A 20,201-nucleotide genomic window follows, 5' to 3' on the forward strand; every position below is an offset into this window, starting at 1 on the left:
CATAAGCTCATAAAATCCCTGACATTTATACACACAGCTCATCACTATTACCAATTGGATGGTTTAGTGAGGTATTTGAATCAGCAGTGCTGTCTGTGGTCACTCACTGCCACTTAGGAGTGCATAAAAAAAATTAATGAATTGAAATTGGGTTGGACTTGAAATGTAGATAGAGGTGTCAAGTAATTGAAAGGAACTACTCTGGGCATCTCTCTCTGAGGAGGATTTGTTTTGCCTACATGCTCGCATCACTTGTACATTAGTGGCGGAAGGAAAAGTAAAAGGGATACCATTTTGCCGATGTTAAGCGACTGTCTTCTGAGGTTTCGTTTTTCTGACGTGCTGGCCTTGCTTGTGTTATTAGCGGCTAAGCAAGTTTTCTGTTTCCTTGGAGATGGAGCCATTACCCCGACTCCACCTCTCACTTCTGAGCTGGATAGACACACACACTTCTACACGTAAACGTTTATATATAAGATAATTTACTACAGTGAATTATTGAGTTAACCTGGTTAAGCATTTAATTTATTCAAAATGTCTTGGTCAGCCATTCTAAGATGTTTTAGACTATGTGATTATTTCCAAATTAGTCTTCCAACAATTCAAACATGATGTACAGCATCAAAGCAAATAGTTCTGGTAAATGCTCGCCTTACACATCAGTGACTACAGTATGTTTCTTATATTTTAAAAGTTAAAATGCAAATTGAGTTGGATTTCTAAAAACATTCTGTTGTAAGTTTAGGTGATTTTTTTTAATTTGCTTATAATATAATGCTTGCTAATATTTGTGAAGTGCTAGCAGGTCATTCCTAAATATGCAGGATCAGTTTAAAAGAAGGACAATGCTATTTAATTAATTTTATAACTATTTAATTTGATTGGCTCTGTCTATTGATGTTTTTTTTTTTACTCTGTTTGGTATTTTCTTTAAAATATAGCATTCAGTTCTTATATCTGCTCTTGATAGCCCTCTAGCTAGAAAGTAAAATTAATCTGGTCTGCTGCTGCTGAAGTTCAAATGCATCTCTGTGGTTGCTTTTTTATTCAAATGTTAAAAATGAGAAAGAAAATATTTTAACCATTCCTTTCTGCCTTGCTTTACCTGCACGGCCTTTATAGGCCACATATCCTGCCAGTTTGTACAATGGTCACTTTTTTCTGTGCTTGCTTTTTTATGTTTAGGTCCTGTACATGAGACAGTGTATGATTTTTGGAGGATGATTTGGCAGGAGCAGTCTGCTTGTGTTGTAATGGTAACAAACCTTGTGGAGGTTGGAAGGGTAAGTTATTTTGATAATTAATTGTAAGTTGCCTTGGGTAAAAATGTCATCCAAATATACAAGTTTAGGATACAGTACAATTCTTACTAAATAAACAATTGGAGCACAAATAGGTTAAGTAGCATTGTCATACTGTAATAATGGGTTCATGCCAGGAATTGATTCCTTATCCACTGTGACTTAGACAGATATATTTTTAGATAAACCTAACCCCAAAAGAATATACAGTTATGGTCATTTAATTTAAAATAATATGGGTCTATACTATTTACTCTGACTTGCAAGGTCCCAAGGGGTGGAAACAGAATCACAAAGTCTTTGAATGGTGTAAAGTCACAACTTGCAAGTTAGAAAAGTATGTCCTGACACAAACAAGTGGTTTACAAGCTCCCAATGCCTGTCGTCAGGTGTGAGAGGGCCTATGAGCTAGTTTTGAGTTTTGTTTACTGTTAACCAATCAGGAAGCAAGTCTGTGTTTATTGTCTAAGCATGACTGCAAAACATGTTGATTTACAGGAAGGATAAACTGCTGAAGTTGTGTCAAGAAACTTATCCATCCTGTGATATTTCTTCCAAGAAATATCATTATTGGGTCTTCAAAGAAGAAAACACTTAAGGAAAACCACCCAGCCACTATAAATTCCTAGTAGAATTACATGTTAACACAGTCCAATAGTCGTAAAATACCTACTAATCAAGTAATTGCTATTAGAATAATACTTTGTCCCCAAGGGGAAATTAACTTTCCTGAAGCTGAAGAGAAGAAAAAAGTATATTTTTTATATAAATATTATAATAAACTTAGGGGGCTTTGCCCCTGCTCGCTTCGCTTGCCCACCTTCACCACCCCACAAAACTGGTGCGCGCTATTCTCCAGCCAGTTCGCATCTCTGCCACTCGCATTGTGAAGGGCGGTTGGGGGGAGCTGAACACACACTAAAGATATGCAGTCTGATCAGCTGCTGTCAGGCTGCGTGTTCTGCTTATCACGCTGCACGTCCGTCATTTAAAAGCCTGTACAGCATCTGTCCTTTTGTCTCACTGCCTTGTCTCGCGTGATGTTAAAGTGTCTCTCACGGGACGTCAAATCATCTTCCAAGAAGATCACGTATCATCTCCTTCCAAACCTTCTAAGATTTTTTTTTTTTAATACAGAGACAAACAGGCACCCAGCCCAAACACGCATAACAAGTTCTAGCTTGGATAATGAAAAGCTGCTACTGTCATTGGCTTGTAGGTGTTGACAAGGTTTACATTTAGATGCATTAACATTTAACTACAACAGGTTCAGTTTGCAGTGTCAACAAAAAGAACATGCTATTGGAAGTCTATTCCATCTAAAGTTGCCTGGTTAAATACCCCAGTGCTCAGAATGACAACAGAGTGAATCATTTCTGTTGCAGAGTTTAAAAATACGCATCAACAGATGATTCAGCCCCCTCATATTTGGAAATGCAGTTCATACTGCATTTCAAAGTCTGGATCACATCTTTCAATTTTAATGTGCTCACTTTTTTAGTACATCTTATTTACATAACTTTCCATATCCCTTTCTGCTTTTTCCAATTCTGATCGGATCAGATGTAACCTGTTCAGTATTAAATAGCATCTGGAAAATAAGGTTCTCCACAATATCCAAAATGTCATAATTATGAGATATGATAAATTTTTTCAAGTTACAATGAGCAGTCAAGGATGGTCAGTTTTAAATTGTTTCCTGCTTACATTTATCATTGCTTCACATCTTCACCCTTGCCATCATATGATGTGCAGATGATGTGCAGTTCATTCAGTATGGTGTGAAATAACTCCTTTGGCGGTAGTGATTGCAATGCTATCAGCTGAATATAAGAGTGTTTAATATATCCCACTTTACATTCCTCAGTGTCTCTTACATTCACAGATCTTGTGGACATAAAGTAACCTTCAGTCTTTGGCTCAGTGCTTACAACATGACCTGTCAAGTTCACAGCTTGCACCAAAAGATAACTGAGATGAGTCGAACCTCACATCAGCAATGACAGAAGCATATCCTTAATTTTAAAAATCCATTAAAAAATATAGTACCTTATAGTAGGAAACCAGTAGCTAAGATTCAGCATTGATAATGGAAAAAACTTATGAAAGTTAAGGAAAAAAGGGAGCATCTGTACAAAAATAGAAATGCTGCAAGGTACATCTAAATATCGTTATTCTTCATAGTGTCAAGTTATACAAATACCATATAATCGCACCTAGTGGTCTTGCTACACAGTCGCACATGCTTGTTCAGGACACTTCCACTATTTGTGATACTGTTAAATGGTGTATACTGTGACTGCTTTCAATCATAATCATCTATTAGTACAAAGTATGAGAGGGCACCCGACCCCCTGATTTCATAACACACGAGAAAAATCACGTAGTGTATTCCCTTCCCACATTTCATGGCATATACTCATTTTTAATGATTGAATATTTTTCACTGTGATGCTGTATATTTAAGAAATCCCTTTAAGGTTATCTGTTTCATCTCAACAGTGGTACTAAATTTCTCAAGTACTTAATTACAGCTATAGTCTTATATTTTGTTTAGCTGTTACAGTATTGATGCACTGTCAAAGTCTGCCTTAACAATTACTTAAGAATGTTTGTTTGTAGTATGCTCAGTGGAGGCTGTGCGGTCTTTTGGAACCCCTGCAGGTTTTTTTTTTTTTTGTTTGTTTGGAGTCTTTGTTTTCCCACTCCTGGCCATTTGAACTACTTATTGGACCCATCTTTAATGAGTTAAAAAAAAAAACTATCCTTTATATAAAGACTCTACTTCTCTAGTAATTATGTGTGTATTGATTTCTATTTTGAATGTTATTAAATAGTTATCTAATTTTTTTTCTTGTTACTATTTCTCTGACTTCTTATAAAGGCACTTTGAGCTACATCCTGTGTATGAAAATGCACTATAAAATGAATGTTGTTGATGCCTAATAAATCAATGTTTGTTTTTACATTTTAGGTGAAGTGTTACAAGTATTGGCCAGATGATGCTGAAGTTTATGGAGATTTCAAAGTTACATTTGTTGAAGTGGAGCCTCTTGCAGAGTATGTTGTCAGGACATTCACATTAGAAAGGGTAAGATGATTTGTCTTAGGAGAGTTTTTTCCCCCACATATTCTCCTGACTCAGACTCATTTTTTGGCTTAAAGTGAAAAGAAATTTAAAAATTTTACAATTGCAATTACAAAGACACATCATTATTTATTTCTTTTAAACTAACTAGGAAAATCTTATTAAAATGTATGTGTCTTAATGCCTTATCTTGAACATACTCAGAATCTGTTGTAATTATTCATACAGATGTCTTTGCTATGCTGGAGTGTTTTTCCCAAAAGCATGATTATGCTAAGAATGACTTAGACTTGATGCTCAGAAACTTAACCATAACTAAAGGAACACATTAAATTCTTCATAAGCTATGTGCTTTCTGAAATTCTCATTTTGAAAAACACATTTTAAACTTGAGATGATATTTTCATTATATTTCATGATATATGATTATATTTTGTATATACAGATTTAGAACACCTCAGTTTTTATGGAAATGCCCAGTCTTTTGTCTGTGTTTCATGAAATTAATCAAGGCATAAATAAACAGTGGCAAATAAAAAAAATAAATAAGTCAATGAATCATTAAATGTACAAATTTTAATCAGATTTTTGATTTATCAAAGTAGCCACCTTTTGCTGATATAACAGCATATAACAAACATATACATGGCATTCATTCTGTAAGGGAACTCAAATATTGGTCAGAAATATCTACCCAACACAAAAGTTCACACTCCGGTAGGTTGTTTTCCTTTCACACTTCTGTTCAGTTCATCCTCAGTTAACTTAATGGAGCTTAAGTCTGGAGATTGTGCTGTCATTCTTTGTTTTGATGTGTACTACCTTGTTCATTCTTCGAATGTAGTCCTGACTAGCCTGGAGATATGGTTTGGGCTTTCTTATTCCTTCCTTTAAGGATTTGCTTACTGCCATTTTCCCTGTCAAAGCTGCAGCACAATGTCTCCACATCACAGTAAAAACTGAGACTTGCTTTCTTTGATCACGTTTAAGCTGTGCATGAAACTGTTGTGCTGCGAGGTTCATATCAAGCAAACCTGGTGACCCTCAAAAACTTGTCTTCTGATTGGGTTGTAACTTTGTGTCTGCCACATCTCTTCCAATTAGAATTTCTTCCAGTTTCCAGTATATCAGACTCCGTACTCACTAACACTTGAGGCTGTTTTGCAATTTCTATAAATGAAAGGCCTACTTAATAATGCTGTGCTTCATTTAATTTGAGAATTGCTGTTTTTTTGCCATTATCACTGGAACTTACAACTTTCTACAATTTAATATTTTTGAAGTACTACTTCAGAGGGTGTAGTAACACAGTCTGTCCCAGCTTTAAGACAGACAGTGGTTTTTTAAGTATTCAACAGAAGTTGGGACTCCTATGTCAATTGTTGGCAGTTTTTAATGAACTTTTATTGCTGAAGAGCATCTTGTAGTTTGTAACCTATCAGTTGTACCCTGTAATATTCTGATTTTCTTTTCAGTTTTTGCTAACCTAAGCTTTTAATTTATACTTCTGGTAGTTTACTGCTTACCTTTTCACCTATTTTGGTCAATCATTATATTTGAACTGATTGCATTTGAAGAAATACTGGAAAAACTGAGGCGTTCTAAAAATTTTGACCCATAGTGAACATTAAGTTAACTTGTTCCTGCTGTTACCTATTATACATGCGCATTATAAGATGATGAAATTTGTGTCCAAAAGTTTTGAAAAATCTGCCCTCAAAGGTGTAGTGCTTTAGAGACTTGTCTGTTTTGCAATTGGTTATGGAGAGAAGTAAATAAATAAAATTGAAGGACTGAATGGATTGGGGAAATGGTACAGCTGAAATAAAGAATATGAGCAGAGAAGAATATATAGTATGTGTGTCTTTGATCACCACCTCATAAAGCCAGCATTCACACGTAGTTTAGGCTAAATCCTTGGGTCATTGTTGATATCCATTCATACAGTGCATCCGGAAAGTATTCAGAGCGCATCACTTTTTCCACATTTTGTTATGTTACTTTGCTTCATGGCAAAGGCCGTGAATACTTATGTACATGTGATTTTTCAGTTTTTTTATTTTTTATAAATTTTCAAAAACCTCAAGTAAACATTTTTTCACGTTGTCATTATGGGATGTTGTGTGTAGAATTCTGAGGAAAAAAATTAATTTAATCCATTTTGGAATAAGGCTCTAACATAACAAAATGTGGAAAAAGTGATATGCTGTGAATACTTTCCAGATGCACTGTATGTGGAGACTCTTGGAACCTAGTCTGACTTTCTGTAAAAGATCCCTGAAACTAATGTAAAGGTAATTTGCAATTGTCAAGGACATTTTTACAGGTAGTATGACAAAGTGACCCTGTTGTACTCACAATGGTTTAATCTGCAAGTCAGTTCAGTATTGGGTGAGTTTGCTAGTGGTAACTGGTATCCACTTCATGAAGGTATGATGACTTGTGTAACTTACCCTTACACAGTGGCCATAACCACACAGCACAATATGGCACATCAGCAAACTCCCAGCATGGTGATATAGCTGTATGGAAACTGTTATTCTGATGTCTTCATAAATTGTGAAATGGCATCAGGCTTCACTTCAGCCGCAGTGCACGATGATAGCTTTCTAGAATGCTGCACAACACTGCTGTAAAGGGTGTATGTGGGAGGGAAATGTCAGATTTCTATGTCTTATGCTTTAGGGTTTATAGAAGGCTTATGTGGATGCTAGGCAGACCATCTACTATTTTAACATAGTTGTTTTGTTTACCTGTTTTTTTGATTTAAAATAATGTTTTTATTCCATTTTACTTGAATTACACTACAGTATTCGAAAAATAGTTACACTGTGCATTTTTCCAGAGGAGTGAAGGAGTATTTAATATATAATGGAATTTTCTTACTTCATTTAATGTTTATGAAGAATTGACACATTATATAAATCAAACATATATACAAATTGCCACTGAGCTGTCCATATACTATGTGCATCTCTGAAAAAGAGTAAAGTTAGTTTGTGATATGTAGGCACTTATTCTCTTTGTTGTCTCATTCTATTTTTATTTCTTTAGCTTTAGAAAAGTGTACTGTCTGCCTTGACAACACGTTTTTTGTCCACAGTGAGAGTCTCATTTCTTTTATGTTTATCTTAGAATAGTCTTCAGATTTTGTTTAAGTTCATTTAATTTTTCATAACTTTGTTTCTGAAATAGCTGAAAAAAACACCATACAATGAAAGTACTGTCAACTAACTGTCATTTTATCAAATAATGCTTTTTTATAAGCAAGTTTGGGGGCTTGGTTAACAAAGTACGAAACTCACAAAAAAGTAGCTTGTATGTTACACTAATCCCTCATGAAGTTGATTATTAACCTCCAAGAATCATCAATTTCGTGAAACTCACCCCTGCTTGGGAAGCATATATCTCTCTATATATAAAATCCAGTGTGTCTCTGTCTATATTTTTGTCCGCTTTTCATGAGAGAAGTACTTAACGGATTTAGATCTGTTTTATTTTTTTCTATAATTCACATGAACATTCCGGTTGATTTTGCAACTTCTGTCATTGCGCTATGTATCATAGTTCACTTGCGATATCGATTCATTTGCATGAATCCGTGACAGGTGCTTTGGGGGCTTTTCCCTCCTCACTCAGGCACCAGCCTCAGGAAATTTCTTACCATACCATATTTATTTGTTGAGCGCTTAAAAACACAGCATTACAACTGACCGAAGTGCTGTACAGTTACAACAAGCAGGACTAAAAGCAAAATATTAAAAACAAACATTAAGAGAATTAAAACAGAGATACTAAAAACAGGTCAGGGACCAAATAAAATAGAGAAAATAGCAAAAGGCAAGTGGAAAATGAAACAGGTTAAGAATTAATAGCCAATGTGAAGAAGTGCGTTTTTAGGCGAGATTTGAATGTGGCGACTGAAGCGGCTTGCCTAACCACTAAGGGCAGGGAGTTCCAGAGCCTGGGTGCACAGACGGAGAAAGCCCTTTCACCACGAGCTTTAAAAGCGTGCCTTGGGAACGGTTAGGAGCAGCTGATCTGCGGATCTAAGAACACGAGGGGATTGTGACAATGGAGCAAGACACTCAAATAGGCGGGGCTAGACCGTTTAATGCCTTATAGGTTAGGAGGAGAATCTTAAAATCGATTCTGAATCTAACCGGCAGCCAGTGTAGGGTTTTTAAAATCGGTGAAATGTGTTGGATTCTGCTACTTCCAATTAGAAGCCTTGCAGCCGCATTTTGAGCCAGTTGGAGTCTAGAAAAAGTGGCTTTACTGATACCAAAAAGGCAGGAATTAGAGTAGTCAAGCCGGGACGTAATGAATGCATGGATTACTGATTCCAGGAGGTGGTTAGACAGAATAGGCTTGAGTTTGGCGATTAGCCTTAGATGGAAAAAGCAGGATTTTACTGTGCTGTTGACTTGAGCATCCATTTTCAGGAACGTATCCATTTTGATTCCAAGATTGGAGACAGACGAAGTTACTGGAATGGGAAGAGAAATGAGGCCAAGGGGTGGAGCCTGTTTGCAGTCGGGACTAAAACAATGACCTCGGTTTTGAATCGTTCAGGTGAAGGAAGTTTACAGCCAGCCAGTCCTTAATGTCAGATAGGCAGTCGAGGAGAGGTTTGGTGGAGTCAGTTGGCTTGAGGGAGAAATAAATTTGGCAGTCGTCAGCATATAGGTGATATGAAATTGCATGTTTTCTAAAAATTGCACCTAAAGGCAGGATGTAGATTGAAAAAAGTAGTGGCCCTAAAATGGAACCCTGGGGGACCCCACATGGGAGTGGGACTGATTCAGATGAAAAATCGTCTAGCATGACTCTGAGAGTCCTGTTGCAGAAATATGACCTGAACCAGTCGAGGGCTAAGCCAGATACACCAGCCCAGGATTGAGTCGGGAGATCATGATGTGGTCGATTGTGTCGAAAGCAGCAGATAAGTCGAGAAGAACCATAACCACGTGGAGTCCTGAGTCCAATGCCAAAAGGGGCGTCATTTAGGACACGTAAATGCGCGGTTTCTGTGCTGTGTTGGGGCCTAAAGCCTGACTGAAAAGATCCATTACCTGATGGTCCTGTAGGTGATGAGTTAATTGCTCATAAACTACTTTTCTAGTATTTTGACAAGAAAGGTAGTTTGGAGATTGGACGAAAATTGGAAAGAACGGCAGGGTCAAGATCAGGTTTTTTCGCAATTGGATGTACAACTGCATGTTTGAAAGCACGAGGAACTATAGCCGAGGATAGACTACTAGTTATGATCTTTAGGACATCATATCGAATCACAGGAAACACATCTTTCAGCAGTCTGGACGGCACCACATCGTCCGGAGAGCCCGAAGGCTTCATTGAGGCGATTTTTTCCAGATGGGGGAGCGAAATGGGTTCAAAGCTGGTGAGGGAACCATGCGCAGGAGCGGCTAAATCAACAGAGCCAGAAGAAGAAATGGAGATCTGGGATCTAATGTTCGTGACCTTATCCAGAAAAAACGTGAGGATCTGATTACAAAGAGCAGTGGAGGCAGAAGAGAAACAGTTACGGCTGGAGAGAGGACAGCATTTAGTGTTTTGTATAAGACACGTTGATTGCCAGAGTTTTTTGAGATGATGTCAGCGAAAAAACGGTTCCTTGCACCTCTGACTGCTCTCTGGTATTGGGACCACGCGTCTCTCATGCAGTCGAAGGTAACAGTGAGACCATCTTTCCTCCATTTACGTTCTAGCCGCCTACAGTTTTGCCTGATGGAGCGAGTTTGTTCGTTTAGCCATGGGTCATGCTTGACTTTGGATTGTCTCCGTTTGAGTGGGGCTACGACATCCATCACAGAACAGCAGGAAGTGTGGAAAGTTTGCAATAAAACATCAGCATCCGTGGATTCACATGATGTGGAGATTGGTGAAAAAGCAGCTGCAAAATCTTCAGCAGCAGCGGGGGGAATGACACGGGAGGGACGGGTGGTGGTGGATTTACCATGCTCAACAGAGACCAAATCCAGATTAAACAGAACAGGCAAGTGATCAGAAAAGCTGGGAGGCAGAATGTCCAAGTCACTGATTCTGAGACCGCGAGAAAGAACCAGGTCCAGTGTGTGAACCTGTCCATGTGTTGGTCTGTTCACTAGTTGAGAGAGACCAAAGGAGTCAATGTCCAGAAAGTCTTTTGCTAGAGGATTAACGGGACAGCAGACATGGATATTAAAATCACCCAAACAAAGGAAGCGATCATATCTGAAGGTAATATTGTATTTTGGAGGGCGATAAATGAGTGTGCACAGCAGCGGTGGTGAGCAGACTAGCTCAAACATAGTGAGCTCAAAAGTTGGAGGGGAAAATGAAAGGGGAAAGGAAGGGCGGTTGCAAATAAAATCAGATTTAAATAAGGTCAATAAGCCACCGCCGTGGCGCTGCGCTCTCGGCGTGTTGATAAAGGAACACCCCCGGGGGCAAAACTTCAGTGAGTTGGGAGCGTCTCGCCTGGTAAAATCCAGGTTTCAGCGGTACATAAAAAATCCAGGCCATTAGAATGAAAAAAAGTCTTTCAGGATGAAAGTTTTGTTCACGACCGATCTGGCATTTATCAGCGCGAAACGAACCGGCTGGGAGGATGTTAACAGAGACGTACCAGCCGTGGCGGCTGATATTGTCATGATATGGCGTAGGTTATTAAAGTTCACCCCCCGGCGGCGGTGACGGAGTGAGGCAGGGAGGTACACCGGAGCGTCCAAGGGCAAATGGCATTCCGGCAACATTACCTCATGTTGGGAGCCAGGAGAGTTGTTCCCCCGGCGGCGGCGTTTCCATCAGCGACCGGCCAAGCCGTAGGCAGTGATGAGGAAAGCTGGGACTTCCTCAAACAGTCGGCCAAAGGCTTGACTGAATTCAGGGGTCAGATGTTGAGAAATCCCCACACTCGTTCGAAGAGCCAGAAGGGTGAGGCAATCATAAGAAATGATCGAGTCAAGAAGAGCATCACAGGAACAGGTAAGCCGAGGAAAAAGCAGGACTAATAAGAAACAAAAAAGCCAGAGCGGCTGACGGCGTGCCTCAACAGTCGGCGCCATCTTCAGATGTCTAGCTAGCAAAAGAGAGAACTACTTAACGGATTTAAATCGGGTTTTGTCCTAATTTGCTTGAACAGTGTAGGTTATTTTGCGACTTCTCTCAACGAGCTAAGAATCATAGTACACTTGGAGGAGCGATATATTCGCACAAATCCGAGACACAGGCTGCAGGCCGAGGGGAGGGGGAAGCATGACATCAGGAGTAGGGAGCTGGGTAGGGCCCTCCTCACTCATGCGCCAACCTCTGTTTGAGTCCATCTACTTCTGCGTTTTGGAGTGTACCTTGTCTTCACATAGCTAGCGATACCTCCTGTTTTTTGTTTTTTTCTGATTTGTAAACTTTGTCCTTTTTCACTACTGTGTTGGAGTTGTGTGTGTGTATATATTTGCCAAGATGATGATGGTTGGCAAAGGAAATTTGGTTCTATGTCTCCTCACATTTGCATCCCGGTTAATCAGGAAGTCATTGATTTCAGCTGGAAAGTTCCTTTACACTACAATCAACTTGATAATGTCCCATTTAAATGGGAAACATTGTTTCACATTAATTACCAAGGGTGCCAATAATTGTGGCACATGTTTTTGTTAAAAATATTTCTTGATGAGGGCTTTGTTTTTCTTTGAATGAACTTGTTTCACTTAAAAGTCAGATGTTTCTCATTTTTACATTGCAAAATAACGATTCTTCAGCTAACTGATTTTTTTTTCCTCTAACCCTTCTTACTAATTTTTACAAGGGGTGCAAATAGTGGAGGGCACTGCACTGTAGATGTACTACTGTATGTGTGTACTGTATGACTGCCTGAATAATCCCCATCAAATTGAATATAATTCACTTTACATGAAAGTAAAGCGTAGCATATGTAGTTTATACTGTATTTACTTGATGTGAAATTTTATTAATGAGTTAAATGGGTATTTTTTGTGTATTTATAGAGAGGCTTCAATGAACTGCGTGAAGTAAAGCAGTTCCACTTTACTGGCTGGCCTGATCATGGTGTCCCTTATCATGCAACTGGTTTGCTATCATTTATTAGACGTGTAAAAATGTCAAATCCACCAAGTGCAGGCCCAATTGTTGTCCATTGCAGGTACTTTTTTCTTCTTCTTTTTTCCACTTCTGAAAGTTTTACACAGAAAATATCTGTAATATACATGTATATTTCAGCAATTGCATGTTGCAGAACATGTGTCAATTTTTATAATTTGTCTCCTTTAATATGAAAACTCAGATGTAAAACTCAAAAAAAAAAAATATATATATATATATACAGGATGTGGTTATGTATGAGTGAGTAGGTTCTTACAGGATGGGTTTTTTGTTTGTTTAAGGTGGGGTTGGTGAAAACAATCTTATAAAATGAACAGTGTGTGTCTTAAACAGATTCAACATGATGAGAAAAAAAACAGTTTTAGTTTTTTGTAAATACTGAACTTTGTATAGCAATAAATTCTTGTTTTCTTAATGTTATTCAGTGCTGGAGCTGGAAGAACGGGTTGCTACATTGTCATAGATATAATGCTGGACATGGCAGAAAGAGAAGGAGTTGTTGATATTTATAACTGTGTCAAAGCGCTGCGTTCTCGACGCATTAATATGGTTCAGACAGAGGTATTTGTTGTAATAATCTTTTGCAGAATTTTTATCTTATCCTGTATTTTCATATAAATTACTATATTGATTTCTTTCTGTTTTGCCCCCTATCTCTTACTTTACTACAGGAACAGTATATCTTCATTCATGATGCAATTCTTGAAGCATGTTTGTGTGGTGAAACAGCTATACCTGCCTGTGAATTCAAAGCTGCCTATTATGACATGATTAGGATAGACTCCCAAAGCAACTCTTCTCATTTAAAAGATGAATTCCAGGTAAGTTAAACCTTAGTTATGATGCACTCAAGAGGTTTCATTTACAGAAATATGTCCTTTACTCTAATAAATACAAATTTTCATTTAATGAGTAAAATAGAATTGTGTATATTCACTCATAAATGTATACAATATTTGAATTACATATTACATCTCCAGTTTCAGTATCTTAATTTGCTTGTAAAAAATTGTTTTAATTCTACATAGCAGTTACAGTTGACTTCTATTTTCCTCCCCCTTCCCCTTGTGTTTTGTTGGGATGTTATAATACAGACACTTAACTCAGTAACCCCGCAACCACAACCAGAAGACTGCAGTATTGCTCTGCTTCCCAGGAACCACGATAAGAATCGCTTCATGGATATGTTACCACCAGATAGATGTCTGCCTTTCCTAATTACCATTGATGGAGAAAGTAGCAATTATATAAATGCTGCCCTTATGGATGTAAGTATTAATCTCATAAATATCAAAATAAAGAAGCAGAAAATTCATGAACACAGAAAATGAAAAACATTTTACATTGATTTTATTATATTACTAGATAAAATAAACAATGCAAATACGTCACTAATTAGTTTGTTCATTCTGTGCAAAAGGAAAGTAAGTTTATGACAAATGAAGTTCATGTTGTTGTGCTCTTTGTATGCTTAGTGTCGCTGTCATAAATATTTTACAGTCTTCTATATGGATACTGAGAATATATCCATGTAGTAACAAAAGTGAAATTAAGTCTTTCAAATTAGTTTGATAACTTTGGATGAAAATCTGACTATCCCAATAGCAGTTTTGAATAGGAAGGATAAATTTAGAGAAAAAAAAACATTTATGGAATTATGTAATATTCACTATTCCATAAACCTTACATTGTTTTGGACTTTGTTTAACCAAGCCATCAGATATATGCTTATGCATATATGCTATATGATTAAAAAAAATGCATTTCATGAAATTGTTGTTAAATGTAAAATACATAATTTAATAAATAATAATTAAATTACAGCCTTGTCTTATTCAGAATATTGTATAATGTTGCCAGGCTACTGACATTAAATTACTAATTAGCAATTTTTCAGTTTCTTAAAATGTTTTATACTTGCTTTTAGAACTCCTTGTACAGGTACTTTTTTTTTTTTTTTTCCTCCCCCTACAGAGCTATCGACAACCTGCTGCATTTATTGTTACTCAGCATCCTCTTCCCAACACAGTCAAGGACTTTTGGAGACTTGTATATGATTATGGCTGCACTTCTCTAGTGATGCTAAATGAGATTGATCTAGCACAGGTAGTGTTAACCAGCTTTTGTTCCTGTACACACAAAATAAAATATTCACAAATGTAGATAGGAGGCAGCAAAGGTTAAACTGCAGATTCTGATTTTTATTGCAATTAAATAGATGTTGTTGATTGAATAAAACTACTACACTTTTCTCTTCACCTTTTTAAGGGATGTCCACAATATTGGCCAGAAGAAGGCATTTTTCGCTATGGACCTATACAAGTTGAATGTATGTCTTGCTCTATGGACTGTGATGTGATTAGCAGGCTTTTTAGAATATGCAATTTGACTAGGGTAAGTGTACTTGTTTTTCCTAAAAAAATATATATATGTACTCTATAGTAAAAGTTTTTCTTTTAGAAAGAATACTGTAGGGAAGAGTAATTCACAAGTTATCGAGATCTATCATTATATTCAGTAATGTTGTAGTTTGTTGCCAAAAAACCGTAATAGAGAAAAATGCCACCTATTTTAGAATGTTAGTAAGTCAGGCTGTCAGTTTTATTTTTTCCCTGTGCAAATATAGGTTTTGCAGAAACTCTATAAATACAACAAAAAACAACAACTTTTGTAAACACAGTCACATACAAAAAAAACAAAAAGAAACTTTGATTTGGGTAATAAAAGAGCACAGTCCCACTGAGGCATTATAAAGGTGTATTGCTATAGGAATACTACAGAATAATTTGTTAAAAGTTCTCAATGTTAGCATGTAAGAGAGAGGATGCACTGCATTGTTCACAATGACCATCAGTATGGTCTTCAGTCTCTCCTCTAATTCAACCACCAGTGTGTCGAGAGTGTGTCCTATAACAGCCTGCCTTCTTAATTGACTGGTTGATTTGGTGGGGCTCTGTTAAACTGATCTTTCTGGCCCAGCACACTGCAGCATAGGAAATTGTACTGGCCATCACAGAATGATACAAATGAATGAAGTCAGCTAATAAAAAAAAAGCCTTCCCTTTCTTATATAGTTTCAATCCAACCAGCCATTAATATGTACCCCCAAGTACTTGTAGTCCAGCTTTGTGACTGTGTGGGTCGGCTCTACATTCTCAGTTGATCTCCGAAGCGTCTTGAACCCGACACCATTGATAGTCGTCATGACTGGGATGAGCTTGGCAGGTGAGGACAAACACACACGAAGCAAGTATTAGGTGAAACAGTGCTTTTAGTCCTTTTATTACAAACCGGCATAAAAAAAAAATTGGTGTCCAAATAAATTGCGCTATACTTCCGAAAATGTTCAGTTTCTTTTTTATTTTTTTTTTATTTTATTACAATCCATACAAAGCAATCAAGTTTTTACAAAAAGAAGAATTGAGTTAAGAGCAGATCAATCCCCACCCCCAGTCTCTTATTTATATATATATATATATATATATATATATATATAATCATATATATATTTATTTCTCTTCTGGTTCGTCCTGCTTCCTCTTCAGACCCAGTCCCACCCACACGGCGTTTCTCGATTCCTATTCGTCCTCTTCCAAACCCTTCCCCACGCTGCCTGCGGCTTCCCATACACCCCCACGCCGCTTTTCTTGATTCCTATTCCTACTTTGGATTACCGCGTTCCCTGCTTCTCTCTCATGACCCCATTGGTGTCACATCACCGCCCGATATCTAGCCGGACCGCGTGACCTTTCACTTCGGCCATGTGTGCGCCTGGGAGTCTTTTCCGTAGCCTGCTACAGGGAGGTACTCTCTCGACCATTGGCATTGGTTTCACTCCTTGCTATATTCGTTATACTGCAACGGTTGTTTCCTAAGCCTTTGTTATAAAATGAACGACAGTATCTTCTCTGTCGACGGGTTTTTGTATAACGTCATCTCTATTCCAACATCTGGCAACTGCCTGTTCCTATCAGTGGGTTATTTCTTGACACAAGCGGTTGACGAAGGCAATGCACTCTCACTAAGACATAGGGCAGTAGATTTCGTTGCATCACATTGGGACAGATTTGGAGACGTTCTTCCTGTTCTTTCCAACACAAGTCAAGTTATCACAAGTTGCGAGTACTATGAATACATGGCAACATCTGGAGTTTATGGTGGTGAAGCTGAAATTCAAGCTCTTTCCAAGATTCTCCATGCTACCATTGTCATTAACTTCAAACACAACCCCAACATCCCGCCTTGCATTACGTTTGCAAAGATTTGCGTTAATCTACAACAACCAGTCTTCAGCCACGGTCAGTTGTACATGGTTTTTTCTAGGGTTAGATCTTTCAACTCATTATCTGTCGTCTCCAGCAAAACACCTATTCACAACTGTGTCTTTCAAGAAGTATTTCTTTCTTCTTGATTTCTGAATTCCTTTCTCACCGTTATGCCACGACGGGCGTTGGCTATTAAATAAATAATCCAGTAAAAAGAATGGTGTCCATGTGGAGGCTAAAATCAAGCAAATAAATAATCCATTAAAATGAGATTAAAAATTTGGCAGGAAACTGTCCCTAAGAAAACTCAGTTCCCAGTGCATCATCTTAAAACAGCTGTCTTCCCAGCTTAACCCTAGAGCAGGTCCTTGCAGCTGAAGAGATGTCTTATCAGCAGATCAGCCCACCTTCAGAGCCTGCTCCTAGGCTCAGACCTGCAGCCTTCTTTGGCCCCCTACAGGGCACTACGCCAAGCCTCTGACTCCCACTGCCAGGCTTGTGTCCATGTGGTCCTAGGCATCAGCCATAGGGCACCTCTCCAACAAGTCACTCGAACTGAGCAACTCTTCTACTGTTCCAGCTCCCAGGTCATTCAGCTGGAGATTGGCCATCTGCCCCACAAGCACTGTTAACACACTCCACCCAAGGGACTTTCTCCTGGCTGGCTGTCTTCTCTCTATCTCGTCTACTTGCACACACTCTCTACCGCTCATGCCTTCTCTCACCCTTCTTCAACCTTCTTTTCTCTCTCTTTCTTTTTGTTCTCCCTCTCTAGTACTCAGTCTTTCCTTTTGGGTATTGGGGGTGGCAGGGGTTTGTTGGGTTGGTGTTGTGGCGCACAGCTTCAGCAATAAGCAGCTTCCAGTGCCTGTTGGGCCACAGGCGGTTCTGCATCTGTCCACTAAGTGCAGGGCTGTCCACTCCTGCGTCGCATATGGGAACCGCTCAAAGTGATTCATCACTGGAATGATGTTAACAGAGTGAATTGTTTTTTTGCAGAGGGAGTAATACAAACATTAATAAAGAAAGGTAATAGTTCATTCATCTTAGAGTGACTATATGTTTCACATTTTATAGTGTCTGTCAGACCAGTTCTGAGTCCTTTCCACGTTGCTTTAATTACTGTTCCTGCTATTCACACTAAGTGTTAGTACAGTTAGGCAAATTCTTACTTCATAAGAGTTATCAGTTTTTTTTCGAAAAGTGATTTTATGAAGTCCTTTTTCAGGTGTGAGATTTCTGCTATTTGCCCAATAATAGAAAATGATGCTACTGTCCTGACTTGTCCAACCTGAATAAATGTAGTAGCTGCATCTAGCTCAAAAAGTCATATTTAGTCATTAAACATTTAATTTTACAAGTATAGTTTAAAAGGAAAAAACTATATGAAAACACTATTTTTAAATGTTGTACTAGTGTAGTTGTAAGTTTATTCTTTTTGTTTTAGCCACAAGAGGGTTACCTCATGGTAAGACAGTTTCAGTACCTTGGATGGGCCTCTCACCGTGAAGTCCCAGCTTCCAAGCGATCCTTCTTGAAACTTATTCTCCAAGTTGATAAATGGCAAGAAGAATGTGAAGAAGGGGAAGGTCGCACTATAATTCATTGCCTGTGAGTAGAGAATCTAACTTTGTCATATTAAAGTTCAGCATTGTCCCAAGTATATTTTTTTTCATGTTATCTATTTTGTTTACCCTGTATTTTTAAATATTTTTCCACTGTTTTTTGATGATCTAGTTTTATCTTTTAAGTTATTTCAGAATAATACAACATTCAATTCATGATTAAAATAGGAACTGCAAATGTATTCTCATTTGTGTAAGCCTACAGTATGTAATCTCCACCTCCATTTACTAACATAGATTCAGACAATTCTAAAAAGCCCATTTGTACCCGAGGACATTTTCTTTACTGCGGTATAAGTAAACATGTCAGATTGACTATCAAGACACAAAAAACATCCTGATGGTAAAGGCACATATCAGTACTTGTTTTGATGCAAGTGATAAGATTTTTCACAGTGATTCAATCAATCTCAAGCTTGTGAAATTACACCTTTTACCAGATTGAAAACAAGTACTCAAATAATTATTCCACCTCAAGTGAATAATCTTATGCTTTGACAGTTTAAAAAAAAAAAAACTATAGTGATTGCACAATATTCTTGTGCAAAGTAAAGAAAGGTGCTCCAGTATAGAGATAGATAGTGTCAATCTGCCAATGACCATAATTTGACAGACGTACCTTTATACTGTATATGAATATAGCACAAAAGAAAGTATGCCTTCATAAAATGCATCAGCTACAGTTAATTTACAATGCTTTCCCCTACCCATCTTTATTCAACATTTATGGTGGGACTGAATTTAATTTTCAGTTATTGAACTAGATGAAGTGGTTTGAGAAAAGGTGGGCAGATATTTGGATTTCTTTTACATATCTGAGTGATCCTGGGAAAAAGAAGCAATAATTGACAAAGAATCCAATTCCCACAGATAAAATCTTCTCTATATTACAGTAAAATCATGCAATTGTTTAACATACCATTAGGTTATGGATTTTTATACTAGTGTTTAAACATTTTTGTGTTGTTTTGGTTAGGCTTTTTTTTTTTTTTTTGTAATAACCCCTGGTCCAAAGTTTCAGGCTCATGATTTATATCTTGCTTAAACCCCTGCTCATGAGTTTAGCTTCATTTGTATTGAACAGTTGTAGTATCTACTTCAACTGCAGAAATGGTACTAAAATATTTTTATTTACTGTGTTACTGTATAGTAATCTAGTCCATTGTGATTCAACATGAAATAATATTCCTCATTTAAAATTTGTGCTTTTGAAACAGGAAAATTAAGCTAATGTGCCAATGTTTATTTCTCTTTGATTCTTTCTCATTTTAAAATGCTCTGTCAACTACATGTACTACTTGTAGGGGGTCGCTGTTACATCTTCTCTGAACCCAAAATAACACCATGAAAGCCAGACTGTACAAAGAGATTTATTTTGCGAACATAATAATCAGAAGGGCATGTGGAAACTGGAGAGAGCCGGTACAGTTACACAGAATAAATAAGACCATGTAGCCACTCCATCTTTACATATACACCTTTTTGTGCCCAGTCTCGCTGTTTGAGTCACTGAGCTATTTGCTGACTACTTCTGATTTTCCTTACTTCTTTCTTCCCTTGCCCTTGTCTTTTTATCATGCAGGCATAGCCTATGTCAGGCACATTCTTCGCAGGACCACACTCCAAATGGGCCTATCTAGTCTAGAAAATTTTTTGGTGACATTTCATTACTATCTTACTTTTGTGGGCAGGAGCGATCTTTGTAATTCCCAGAATGGTCATCCTAGTACTTCTTCTAGTGACCCAAGGTAGTCCTGCAATACTGAGTCCCATCACCCAGTTGTGGAAGCTTGGAAACCTG

General features: G+C 37.8%; 1 protein-coding gene across 12 annotated transcripts in view; it reads left to right on the plus strand.

Moving 5' to 3' along the window:
- ptprk (protein tyrosine phosphatase receptor type K) overlaps positions 1–20,201 on the plus strand; it is a 561,898-nt gene that overhangs the window by 535,675 nt on the left and 6,022 nt on the right. For all 12 annotated transcript variants that reach the window (XM_039747480.1, XM_039747483.1, XM_039747482.1 and 9 more), the window contains 9 exons: positions 1,186–1,283; positions 4,276–4,392; positions 12,396–12,550; positions 12,936–13,071; positions 13,182–13,331; positions 13,605–13,778; positions 14,485–14,616; positions 14,779–14,904; positions 18,223–18,386. In XM_039747480.1, the coding sequence (XP_039603414.1) occupies positions 1,186–1,283; positions 4,276–4,392; positions 12,396–12,550; positions 12,936–13,071; positions 13,182–13,331; positions 13,605–13,778; positions 14,485–14,616; positions 14,779–14,904; positions 18,223–18,386 (1,252 nt within the window). The remainder of the gene's footprint in view (positions 1–1,185; positions 1,284–4,275; positions 4,393–12,395; positions 12,551–12,935; positions 13,072–13,181; positions 13,332–13,604; positions 13,779–14,484; positions 14,617–14,778; positions 14,905–18,222; positions 18,387–20,201) is intronic.

This window comes from Polypterus senegalus, chromosome 3, assembly GCF_016835505.1.
Source record: "Polypterus senegalus isolate Bchr_013 chromosome 3, ASM1683550v1, whole genome shotgun sequence".
NCBI lineage: Eukaryota > Metazoa > Chordata > Cladistia > Polypteriformes > Polypteridae > Polypterus > Polypterus senegalus.